General features: G+C 43.4%; 1 protein-coding gene across 6 annotated transcripts in view; it reads right to left on the reverse strand.

Annotated features, from left to right (window-relative positions):
• Window positions 1–13,212, reverse strand: part of LOC106570450 (alpha-catulin) — a 205,140-nt gene that overhangs the window by 131,112 nt on the left and 60,816 nt on the right. For all 6 annotated transcript variants that reach the window (XM_014142798.3, XM_014142794.3, XM_014142797.3 and 3 more), the window contains exon 2: window positions 83–272. In XM_014142798.3, the coding sequence (XP_013998273.2) occupies window positions 83–272 (190 nt within the window). The remainder of the gene's footprint in view (window positions 1–82; window positions 273–13,212) is intronic.

Below are 13,212 nucleotides of genomic sequence, written 5' to 3' on the forward strand. Positions count from 1 at the left end.
TGCATTCAAAATGGCACCTTCTTCCCTATAGAGTGCACTAGGATGCCATTTAGGATATAATTCCAGACGCAGATCCAGTTACCTGCTCTGCGGGCCTCGAAGCAGGCCATGCCCATCTCCTCCTTCAGCTCCTCGTTCTCCATGGCAATGGCCTCGCCCACGGCAACGAAGCGCCCCACAGCAACACTAACAGCCTGGCCCACCCTCTGGATGGCCTGCTGCGTCCGCTCCGACTTCTTTGGTTTGTCTTTGTGATTGATCAGGGTGGTGATCTAGGACAACACAGAGACAGAGACTAGTCAGTGAGGTGTGCCTTGTGTGTTTGTAATATAGGTGTACAGCAGTGGTCGCCAACCGGTCGATCGCGATCTCCAAGCCATTCCTAGTCGATCACCAAGCATTTCTGTGATAACGATAAAGCCTTGCGTTCCTATTTTTTTCCCTTTCCTGCTGTTGACAGTAGGTGCACTTGATTCAGCAGCCCTTGCGCCAGGAAGGCAAAGTGTTCCCATTTTAAACCATTTCATGTGTCTGAAGGTAGAACTCCGCCTACCCGGCAGGCCCAGAGAGCAAATCAAGTGCACCTATAGGCCTAATGCTGGTCAATCAGATATTTCAGATCACCGTGTCTACACAGTTTCCTCGCTCCATAGACTGTAAAAAGAAGCCTTGAACTCACAGCAAAGTTGATAAAATTCTAGATTTCAGAACATTTAAAACCATGAGTAGAGAGACAACGAATACAGCAAAGAGCTGCTGTTTTTATGAGTAAATTCAAGTTTAAGTTGTTATTCAGCACTGTCAAAAATGTGTTCATCAGTTTTATAAGTGTGTTTTCATAAGCTTGTGTTGTTATTATTTCTCTGATCATAGGAGTAACAACATTAATTGGTTCATGAGGCAGACGTAATGCAGTGCAACTTAACCTCTCTGGGAGGTTAACCTCGACAACAGCCAGTGAAATTGCAGGGCGCCAAATTCAAACAACAGAAATCTCATAATTACAATTCCTCAAACATACAAGTATTATACAACATTTTAACCTCTCTAGGGTAGGTGGCACCAAATCGTCCCACCTACGTAACAGCCAGTATAATCCCGTGGCGCGTTATTCAAAAACCTCAAAAATGCAAAAACTTCAATTTTTCAAACATATGACTATTTTACACCATTTTAAAGACAAGACTCTCATTAATCTAACCACACTGTCCGATTTCAAAAAGGCTTTACAACGAAAGCAAAACATTAGATTATGTCAGCAGAGTACCCAGCCAGAAATAATCAGACACCCATTTTTCAAGCTAGCATATAATGTCACATAAACCCAAACCACAGCTAAATGCAGCACTAACCTTTGATCTTCATCAGATGACAACCCTAGGACATTATGTTATACAATACATGCATGTTTTGTTCAATCAAGTTCATATTTATATCAAAAAACAGCTTTTTACATTAGCATGTGACTAGCATGTGACTAGCATTCCCACAGAACACTGCCGGTGAATTTACTAAATTACTCACGATAAACGTTCCCAAAAAGCATATCAATTATTTTAAGAATTATAGATACAGAACTCCTCTATGCACTCGATATGTCCGATTTTAAAATAGCTTTTCGGTGAAAGCACATTTTGCAATATTCTCAGTTCTCCCGGCATCACAGGGCTAGCTATATAGACACCCAGCAAGTTTAGCACTCACCAAAGTCAGATTTACTATAAGAAAAATGTTATTACCTTTGCTGTCTTCGTCAGAATGCACTCCCAGGACTTCTTCTTCAATAACAAATGTTGGTTTGGTTCAAAATAATCCATAGTTATATCCAAACAGCGGCGTTTTGTTCGTGCGTTCAAGACACTATCCGAAAGGGTAAATAAGGGTGACGAGCATGGCGCAATTCGTGACAAAAAATTCTAAATATTCCATTACCGTACTTCGAAGCATGTCAACCGCTGTTTAAAATCAATTTTTATGCAATTTTTCTCATAAAAAAGCGATAATATTCCGACCGGGAATCTGCGTTTAGGTAAACAGAAGAAAGAAAATCGATAATGTGTTTCAGCCAGAGGCTGCCTCGATATCGTTCAGCTTTTTCCCGGGCTCTGAGAGCCTATGGGAGCCGTAGGAAGTGTCACGTTAGAGCAAAGACCCTCAGTCTTCAATAAAAAGAGCCAAGATTAAACACAACTTGTCAGACAGGCCACTTCCTGCATGGAATCTTCTCAGGTTTTGGCCTGCCATTTGAGTTCTGTTATACTCACAGACACCATTCAAACCGTTTTAGAAACTTTAGGGTGTTTTCTATCCAAAGCCAATAATTATATGCATATTCTAGTTATTGGTCAGGAGTAGTAACCAGATTAAATCGGGTACGTTTTTTTATCCGGCCGTGTCAATACTGCCCCCTAGCCCTAACAGGTTAAAGTTAAAGATAAACTACTTGTTAATCCAACCACAGTGTCCGATTTCAAAAAGGCTTTACAGCGAAAGCACACCATGCGATTATGTTAGGACAGCGCCTAGCCACAAAAAACCATACAGACATTTTCCAGCCAAGGAGAGATCTCACAAAAGTCAGAAATAGCGATTAAATGAATCACTAACCTTTGATGACCTTCATCTGGTGGCACTCCCAGGGCTCCATGTTACACAATAAATGTTTGTTTTGTTCAATAAAGTCCCTCTTTATGTCCAAAAACCTCAGTTTAAATTGGCGCGTTATGTTCAGTTATGCATTGTCTCAAATAACATCCGGTGAAATTGCAGTGAATCAAATCAAATTACAGAAATACTCATGATAAACATTGATGAAAGATACAAGTGTTATACACTGCTAAAAAAAATAAAGGGAACACTAAAATAACACATCCTAGATCTGAATGAATGAAATAATCTTATTAAATACTTTTTTCTTTACATTGTTGAATGTGCTGACAACAAAATCACACAAAAATAATCAATGGAAATCCAATTTATCAACCCATGGAGGTCTGGATTTGGAGTCACACTCAAAATTAAAGTGGAAAACCACACTACAGGCTGATCCAACTTTGATGTAATGTCCTTAAAACAAGTCAAAATGAGGCTCAGTAGTGTGTGTGGCCTCCACGTGCCTGTAAGACCTCCCTACAACGCCTGGGCATGCTCCTGATGAGGTGGCGGATGGTCTCCTGAGGGATCTCCTCCCAGACCTGGACTAAAGCATCCGCCAACTCCTGGACAGTCTGTGGTGCAACGTGGCGTTGGTTGATGGAGCGAGACATGATGTCCCAGATGTGCTCAATTGGATTCAGGTCTGGGGAATGGGAGGGCCAGTCCATAGCATCAATGCCTTCCTCTTGCAGGAACTGCAGACACACTCCAGCCACATGAGGTCTAGCATTGTCTTGCATTAGGAGGAACCCAGGGCCAACCGCACCAGCATATGGTCTCACAAGGGGTCTGAGGATCTCATCTCGGTACCTAATGGCAGTCAGGCTACCTCTGGCGAGCACATGGAGGGCTGTGCGGCCCCCCAAAGAAATGCCACCCCACACCATGACTGACCCACCGCCAAACCAGTCATGCTGGAGGATGTTGCAGGCAGCAGAACGTTCTCCACGGCGTCTCCAGACTCTGTCACGTCTGTCACATGTGCTCAGTGTGAACCTGCTTTCATCTGTGAAGAGCACAGGGCGCCAGTGGCGAATTTGCCAATCTTGGTGTTCTCTGGCAAATGCCAAACGTCCTGCACGGTGTTGGGCTGTAAGCACAACCCCCACCTGTGGACGTCGGGGCCTCATACCACCCTCATGGAGTCTGTTTCTGACCGTTTGAGCAGACACATGCACATTTGTGGCCTGCTGGAGGTCATTTTGCAGGGCTCTGGCAGTGCTCCTCCTGCTCCTCCTTGCACAAAGGCGGAGGTAGCGGTCCTGCTGCTGGGTTGTTGCCCTCCTACGGCCTCCTCCACGTCTCCTGATGTACTGGCCTGTCTCCTGGTAGCGCCTCCATGCTCTGGACACTACGCTGACAGACACAGCAAACCTTCTTGCCACAGCTCGCATTGATGTGCCATCCTGGATGAGCTGCACTACCTGAGCCACTTGTGTGGGTTGTAGACTCCGTCTCATGCTACCACTAGAGTGAAAGCACCGCCAGCATTCAAAAGTGACCAAAACATCAGCCTAGAAACTGAGAAGTGGTCTGTGGTCACCACCTGCAGAACCACTCCTTTATTGGGGGTGTCTTGCTAATTGCCTATAATTTCCACCTGTTGTCTATTCCATTTGCACAACAGCATGTGCAATTTATTGTCAATCAGTGTTGCTTCCTAAGTGGACAGTTTGATTTCACAGAAGTGTGATTGACTTGGAGTTACATTGTGTTGTTTAAGTGTTCCCTTTATTTTTTGAGCAGTATACATAGGTTTAAAGATAAACTTATTGTTAATCCAGCCTCTGTGTCAGATTTCAAAAAGGCTTTACGGCGAAAGCAAACCATACTATTATCTGAGGATAGCACCCCATCAAACAAACACAGACAATCATATTTCATCCCGCCAGGCGCGACACAAAACTCAGAAATAACGATATAATTCATGCCTTACCTTTGAAGATCTTCTTTTGTTGGCACTCCAATATGTCCCATAAACATCACAAATGGTCATTTTCTTCGATTAATTCCATCATTATATCTCCAAAATGTCCATTTATTTGGCGCGTTTGATCCAGAAAAACATTGGTTCCAACTCGCGCAACATGACTACAAAATATCTCATAAGTTACCTGTAATCTTTGTCCAAACATTTCAAACAACTTTCCTAATACAACTGTAGGTATTTTTTAACGTAAATAATCGATGAAATTTAAGACGGGATAAACTGCGTTCAATACCGGACGAAAACAAAGTGGAACATGCTTTCAGGTCACGCGCCTCTAACAAACAGTACACTTCACTCGACCCTCGTTCTGAACAGCAACACTTCTTCATTACACAAAGGAAAAACATCAACCAATTACTAAAGACTGTTGACATCCAGTGGAAGCGATAGGAACTGCAAGCAAGGGCCTTAGAAATCTAGATCTCCATAGAAAACCCATTGAAAAGTGAGTGACCTCAACAACAAAGAAATTCCTGGTTGGTTTGTCCTCTGGGTTTCGCCTTCCAAATAAGTTATGTTATACTCACAGACATCATTCAAACAGTTGTAGAAACTTCGGAGTGTTTTCTATCCAAATCTAATAATAATATGCATATCCTAGCTTCTCGGCCTGAGTAGCAGGCAGTTTACTTTGGGCATGCTTTTCATCCAGACGTGAAAATACCGCCCCCTAGCCTAGAGAGGTTTTAAGCCTCACCATCAGCTGGATGACTGTGTCCCCTTTTCTCAGCTGAGGGAGGGAGAGAGGAGGGACAGTGAGTCGGGTGAGAGGCAGCCTCACCGCTGCTCCTTCCCTCCCCTCAGACTGACCATCAGATGCAGGCCATCAGTACAGTAAACAAAACAAGCTAATTATTATGCTCAGTCAGCTGTGCCTCACAAGTAATAGAACAAATGATCTATTACCAGTGTGATCATATACCTACAATTTTGAAATATCATTTAAAAAGATGGTCTGAGAAGAACATTGGCAGGGCAATTCAAGCGTAGCCAATATGCAGTGATAATGTTTTGGGCCTATAGCCTACTGCACAAACCTCATTGCTACATAACTGTTTTTAATTAGTTAATGTTGCATAGGCTCATGTTTTTTAAGTCATGTTTAAAAAAAATCTGAGCGGAAGATCTCGGCTTGCATTTTGACTCAGAAAGTGATCTTGACTCAGAAAAGGTTGTTGACCACTGGTGTATAGGAACCGTGTAAAGGAATCATATTTTGCGGTACCCGAGAATGCTGTCATAGCTGGTGAGGAAATGGTTAAGTCATTTCAAGATTGCTGCTGTCCTCAACCAGCATACCAACCAGTTTCCCTAAAACAAATCACCGTCTTGCTGTGGAAAATTTCTAAATTAGACATACTATGCTGTTTTTACTTAGAGAATTGTCCATTGTTATATGCTTGTGTTTTTTTTTTTTGCTGATGCAGGCTTGTTGTCTTGTATTACTTAGTTAGTCTGGGTGCGACCGCAGTATGTATCATGACTCAATGCGAGACCCAAATGCAGACACAGGAGGCAGATGGTTGGAGTTTAAGATGTGTAATAAATCCAAAGGGGAGTAGGCAAGAGAATGGTTGTGGACAGGCAAAAGGTCAAAATCAGTTCAGAGTCCAGGAGGTACCAAAGGGCAGGCAGGCTCGAGGTCAGGGCAGGCAGAATGGTCAGGCAGGCATGCATATAGTCCAGAAAACAGGCAAGGGTCAGAACCGGGAGGACTAGCAAAAGGAGAATAGAAAAAAATATGCTGGTTGACTTGATAAACATACAAGACGAACTGGCACAGAGAGATAGGAAACACAGGGATAAATACACTGGGGGAAATAAGCGACACCTGGAGGGGATGGAGACAATCACAAGGACAGGTTAAACAGATCAGGGTGTGACAGTATGTGACATCCCGTTTGAACTATCTGCAGGAACTCCTCTGTGTGGAAACCTGCAGGAAAGATCAGACAATGGTGGCAATGTCAGCTATCTTAATCTACACAGACAAGCTAAACACCTTTTTTATACACTATGTTCCCCACCCCTGTTTACTCACATCTGCTAACTGCCACATAGATGAAAAGATTGAACTTTTCTATAAAAGCTGAGAGCCAACTCTGTTCGTTGGGCCTTAACTTAGCACTGCTGAAGAGCATAGTTGACTGCTCCATTTTTTCAAATCTTATAATAAAGTTGTTGTTTGAAGATTCTGCAGTCTCTGTTCTCTTCGAACAGTTAAAATCCCCTACAGTCTACACAGTAATGGTGAGTGGGTAAAATCACTGGAGGAAAAAAAGCCATATTACAACATGTTGCGATAATTGCGTTGTTTGCTCTATAACCTGTTAGTTCATATGCCTTGATGGCATTATATATAGGCCTAAGGCTGAGACAATAAGAAGACACACCTTTGTTTTATCACAAAACCGGAGAGCAACATGAAGTCCACAAAGCATTTTGCATGTAACAAACAGTTACATGACCTAAAGCATGGTCAAGCGAGTTACCATTTCCAACATTTTCGGACTACTAAACAACTATTGATTTAGAACACCAGAGAGTTACTGCAAGTTGCAAAGAAAACAGCAGCTGACGCCACTATTTCAGCACCATTTCAACTTTTAACATTTCAAATCAAATTTATTTATAAAGCCCTTCTTACATCAGCTGATATCTCAAAGTGCTGTACAGAAACCCAGCCTAAAACCCCAAACAGCAAGCAATGCAGGTGTAGAAGCACGGTGGCTAGGAAAACCTCCCTTGAAAGGCCAAAACCTAGGAAGAAACCTGGAGAGGAACCAGGCTATGAGGGGTGGCCAGTCCTCTTCTGGCTGTGCTGGGTGGAGATCATAACAGAACATGGCCAAGATGTTCAAATGTTCATAGACTTTCCCCACGTGAGTACACAGAAGAAAATAACATAAATTATAATTATTTATTTTTCACGGAGAGAGACAGAGCACTGATTGCTGATTTCCTATGGAGTAACAGGTGAAGAGCTGACAGTGAGACAGCAGGATAGAAGAGGTGTGTCCTTTAGCTCAGCATCTACACCCACACCCACACACCCACCCACACACCCACACACAGTCGCACACACTGACACTAGGGCTGTGAACGTTTAAACAAAATTGGAATCGTTAACATTTAGAAAAAAACTTTTTTCCCTTTACAAAACAAAATAGAAATCATCAAACTACCACTAACAGGTCCCGATCATCATCATAAAGACAAAATACAAATGATACAAATACCTAATGCAACAATGCTGTAACGCTATTTTTTGCCACAGACATAAAACGCTCGTTGTTAACAGTTGAAAAAATGGCAGTGCGACAGGGAAGCGACAGGGGAGCGACAGGGAAGCGACAGGGGAGCGACAGGGGAGCGACAGCAGCATAGTCCTGTATGACAATACTTTGACAAGTTAAACGAGGTGGTGAAATACAAGGTGGAACTGAGCTAGTGGCTGTACAGGTGCAATGCTTAACCATCTAAAAAGGGGGGCACCGTGAGACCCCAAAACAGTGCAGGCCACTAACAACAGACATTAGACAGGTTCACATAAAAGTGCGAGAAGGGACAGAGTGAAAAAAATCACAGCGCTGATTACAGAAATGATTCCAGTTGATATGCAGCCATTTTTAATGGTAGAGGATATCGGCTTTACTACTCTGATGGCACATCTAGAACCAAATTGTACAATGATTGCTCTGCAAGTACAAAGTGCAAGCTCTAAAACACCCCATGCATGGCGTTAACAACAAATTGTTGGATGTCTATGAACACGCTGTCATTCATCACTGCAATGGGTAATCACTTTGATGAGAAGTGGGACATGAAGTCCCATGTACTGAAGACCAGTGTCGGTCAGTGCCGTTTAAGATGAGGGAGGACCCTTTTTTTTCCAATGAGCATGGCCTTATTTCTATTACAGCATATTGGATGACTGTCATTCATATTCCATTCACCCAGTTCAATGTAACATTGAAAGGCTTAGGCTACTACATGATACTCAAATTTTCCCTATACCCATCATGAGGTTGCTACAACCTAGCCTATGAATGAAAGTTTACAATGAAGGTGCACAGAGGTCAGGAGAAACATTTGAGATGACAGACAGTGACACATAGACAGACAGTGACACATTTAATACCGCCTTGTACACTCTTGCCTGCATCTAGCTTCTCTAGGGTTTGATCATTAGTCCAACAGTGTCACGTTCGTCATAAGAAGGAGACCAAGGCGCAGCGTGCGTGGAGTTCCACATTCTCTTTAATAGTGAAACTTACAACCAAAACAACAAAGAATAACAAATGTGCAGTAATGCAGTGCACAAGGCAACTATACAAAAACAAGATCCCACAAAAACCCAGTGGGAAAAGGCTGCCTAAATATGATCCCCAATCAGAGACAATGAAAGACAGCTGCCTCTGATTGGGAACCATATCAGGCCAACATAGAAATACAAACATAGATATACATAATCTAGAATGCCCACCCAAATCACACCCTGACCTAACCAAATAGAGAAATAACAAGGCTCTCTACGGTCAGGGCATGACAAACAGTTGTAAACAAGAGTTTCTATTGGACAAATTCTAGTATTTTTATCCACGTTTCTGTGCTTCCATTTAAGAAACATTTTTCAACAGAATCGGCGGAATGAATACACCCCTGATCACTTTCATAGCAGCCACATTGTATTCCTTTTCGCCTTTATGCACTCTCCTCCTCTCACCCTTTCCCTTCATTTGTGGACTTCAATGAACAACACATCAGCTGTATGTGACCAGGCGAAAAAACCTTTCCAGCCAAACCATATCATAACCACTACACACAGCCCACATTGTTGTCCCAATATTAGCTAAAGTAACATCCTAGTCATCATAGCTAATAGAACTGAGGCGGCAGGTAGCCTAGTGGTTAGAGTGTTGGACTAATAACCGAAAGGTTGCAAGAACAGATCCCTGAGCTGGCAAGGTAAAAATCTGTCGTTCTGCCCTTGAACAAGGCAGTTAACCCACAGTTCCTAAGCCGTCATAGAAAATAAGAATTTGTTCTTAATTGACTTGCCTAGTTAAAAAAGTAAAAATTCCCTCTCTTGAGTCAGTTAGGATCACCACTTTATTTTAAGAATGTGAAATGTCAGAATAATAGTAGAGAGAATTATTTATTTCAGCTTTTATGTCGTTCATCACATTCGCGTGGGTCAGAAGTTTACATACACTCAATTAGTATTTGGTAGCATTGCCTTTAAATTGTTTAACTTGGGTCAAACGTTTCGGGTAGCCTTCCACAAGCTTCCCACAATAAGTTGGGTGAATTTTGGCCCATTCCTCCTGACAGACCTGGTGTAACTGAGTCAGTTTTGTAGACCTCCTTGCCAGCATTTGCTTTTTTAGTTCTGCCCAAAATGTTCTATAGGATTGAGGTCAGGGCTTTGTGATGGCCTCTCCAATACCTTGACTTTGTTGTCCTTAAGCCATTTTGCCACAACTTTGGAAGTATGCTTGGGGTCATTGTCCATTTGGTTGACTGCCTGACTGATGTCTTGAGATGTTGCTTCAATATATCCACATCATTTTCCTGCCTCATGATGCCATCTATTTTATGAAGTGCACTAATCCCTCCTGCAGCAAAGCACCCCCAGAACATGATGCTGCCACCCCCGTTCTTCACGGTTGGGATGGTGTTCTTCGGCTTACAAGCCTCCCCTTTTTCCTCCAAACATAAAAATGGTCATTATGGCCAAACATTTCTATTTGTGTTCATTCAGAACAGAGGACATTTCTCCGAAAAGTACAATCTTTGTCCCCATGTGCAGTTGCAAACTCGAAGTCTGACTTTTTTATGGTGGTTTTGGAGCAGTGGTTTCTTCCTTGCTGAGCGGCCTTTCAGGTTATGTCGATATAGGACTCGTTTTACTGTGGATATAGACACTTTTGTACCTGTTTCCTCCAGCATCTTCACAAGGTCCTTTGCTGTTGTTCTAGGATTGATTTGCACTTTTCACACAAAAAAAAAAAGATAGACACTTTTGTACCTGTTTCCTCCAGCATCTTCACAAGGTCCTTTGCTGTTGTTCTAGGATTGATTTGCACTTTTCACACAAAAAAAAAAAAAAATCTTCAGGTTTGGAAATTGCTCCCTAGGATGAACCAGAATGGTGGAGGTCTACAATTTTTTTTATGAGGTCTTGGCTGATTTCTTTTGATTTTCCCATGATGTCAAGCAGAGGCACTGAGTTTGAAGGTAGGCCTTGAAATCCATCCACAGGTACACCTCCAATTGACGCAAATTATGTCAATTAGCCTATCAGAAGCTTCTAAAGCCATGATATCATATCTCCAATATCTACTGGGTGAAATACCACAGTATGCATTCACAGCAGCAAGATTTGTGACCTGTTGCCACAAGAAAAGGGCAACCAATGAAGATTTGCACATTGTTACAATATAGACATAATATGACATTTGAAATGCTTTATTCTTTTGGAACTTCTATGAGTGTAATGTTTACTGTTCATTTGTATTGTTTATTTCACTTTTGTTTATTATCTACTTCACTTGATTTGGCAATGTTAACATATGTTTCCCAATCCACCTGCTTTTCACAGCCCACTTTTCAACCAGAACAGAACCACAGCCCACTCTTCACCAGAACAGAATCACAGCCCAATCTTCAACCAAAACAGAACCACAGCCCACTTTTCAACCGAAAAACAGAACCATGGCCCACTTTTCTACCAGAACAGAGCCACAGCCCACTCTACAACCAGAACCACAACCCACACTTCAACCCACTCTTCAAACAGAACAGAACCACAGCCCATTCTTCAGTCAAAACAGAGCCACAGCCCACTCTTCAACCATAACAAAACTACAGCCCACTCTTCAATCAGAACAAAGCCACAGCCCACTCTTCAACAAGAATAGAATCACGGCCCACTCTTCAACCTGAACAGAACCACAGCCCACTCTTCAACCAGAACCACAGCCCACCCTTCAACCCACTCTTCAACCAGAACAGAACCACAGCCGACTCTTCAACCAGAACAGAGCCACAGCCCACTCTTAAACCAGAACAGAACCACAGGCTATTTTCAACCAGAACCACAGCCCACTCTTCAACCAGAACAGAACCACAGCCCACTCTTCAACCAGAACAGAGCCACAGCCCACTCTTCAGTCAGAACAGAACCACACCCCACTCTTCAACCAGAACAGAACCACAGCCCATTCTTCAACCAGAACAGAGCCACAGCCCACTCTTCAACCAGAACAGACCCCCAGCCCATCTTCAACCAAAAAAGAACCACAGCCCACTCTTCAACGAGAGAAGAACCACAGGCCACTCTTCAGTCAGAACAGAACCACAGCCCACTCTTCAGTCACAACAGAACCACAGCCCACTCTTCAGTCACAACAGATCCACAGCCCACTCTTCAGTCACAACGGAACAGAAGCACGACAGAAGAGGCACCAGGCACATTAAGTGGAAGGGGGAACGGCGGGTGAGTATGTGACGCCACAGGTAACCTAGTGGAACATGATGGTAGGTTTAGTGACGTGTGTCCCTGAACAGGAGTAGAATCAGAAAACTACAGAAAATGTAACAAAGCTTAGCTCTGTTTCTTTCTCTCTCTCGTTTTCTTTCTCTCTCCCATCTCTGCCTTTCTCCCTCTCACTCACTGTCCTTCTGTCCTTCTATCCCTCTCTCTCCCTCTCTCTCTCTCTCCTTCCCTCTCTCTCTCTCTTTCCATGCGTGACAACAGCGCTGCCTGGTCAGGATTAGAGCCACTCGTTACGCTGCCTCCAAACTAAGGAGCTCTTGCTGACTCACCCACAGAAAGAAATAGGCATTCTATAGGAAAAGGGAAATGTCATCTCTGTCCTGAAGCCTGAATACTGGATAAGTTCTACTACAGTATATGACAGTATAGTCCCATGGTGACTCAGGGATAGAGTTAACATATGTCACACTGTACTCAACCTCTGTAAAAGGTTAGAATGTTTGGCCTGCATTTAAATCAACAACATGACAGTCACATTTACATAAAAGTCTTGGGTTCAAAGTCTTTGCCCCTGTGCATGTGTATGTGTGCGTGCATGTGTGCGTGTGCATGCATGTGTATGTGTATGTGTGTGTGTGTATGTGCATGCATGTGTATGGTGTACCTGGCAGGGTTAGGGCTACCTGGGGCTGTCTGTAAACAGGAACCTGGCAGGGTTAGGGCTACCTGGGGCTGTCTGTAATCAGGAACTTGGCAGGGTTAGGACTACCTGGGGCTATCTGTAAACAGGAACTTGGCAGGGTTAGGGCTAGCTGGGGCTGTCTGTAATCAGGAACTTGGCAGGGTTAGGGCTACCTGGGGCTGTCTGTAAACAGGAACTTGGCAGGGTTAGGGCTCCCTAGGGCTGTCTGTAAACAGGAACATGGCAGGGTTAGGGCTACCTGGGGCTGTCTGTAATCAGGAACCTGGCAGGGTTAGGGCTACCTGGGGATGTCTGTAAACAGGAACCTGGCAGGGTTAGGGCTACCTGGGGATGTCTGTAAACAGGAACCTGGCAGGGTTAGGG

Source organism: Salmo salar, chromosome 14, assembly GCF_965601325.2.
Source record: "Salmo salar chromosome 14, fSalSal1, whole genome shotgun sequence".
Taxonomy (NCBI): domain Eukaryota; kingdom Metazoa; phylum Chordata; class Actinopteri; order Salmoniformes; family Salmonidae; genus Salmo; species Salmo salar.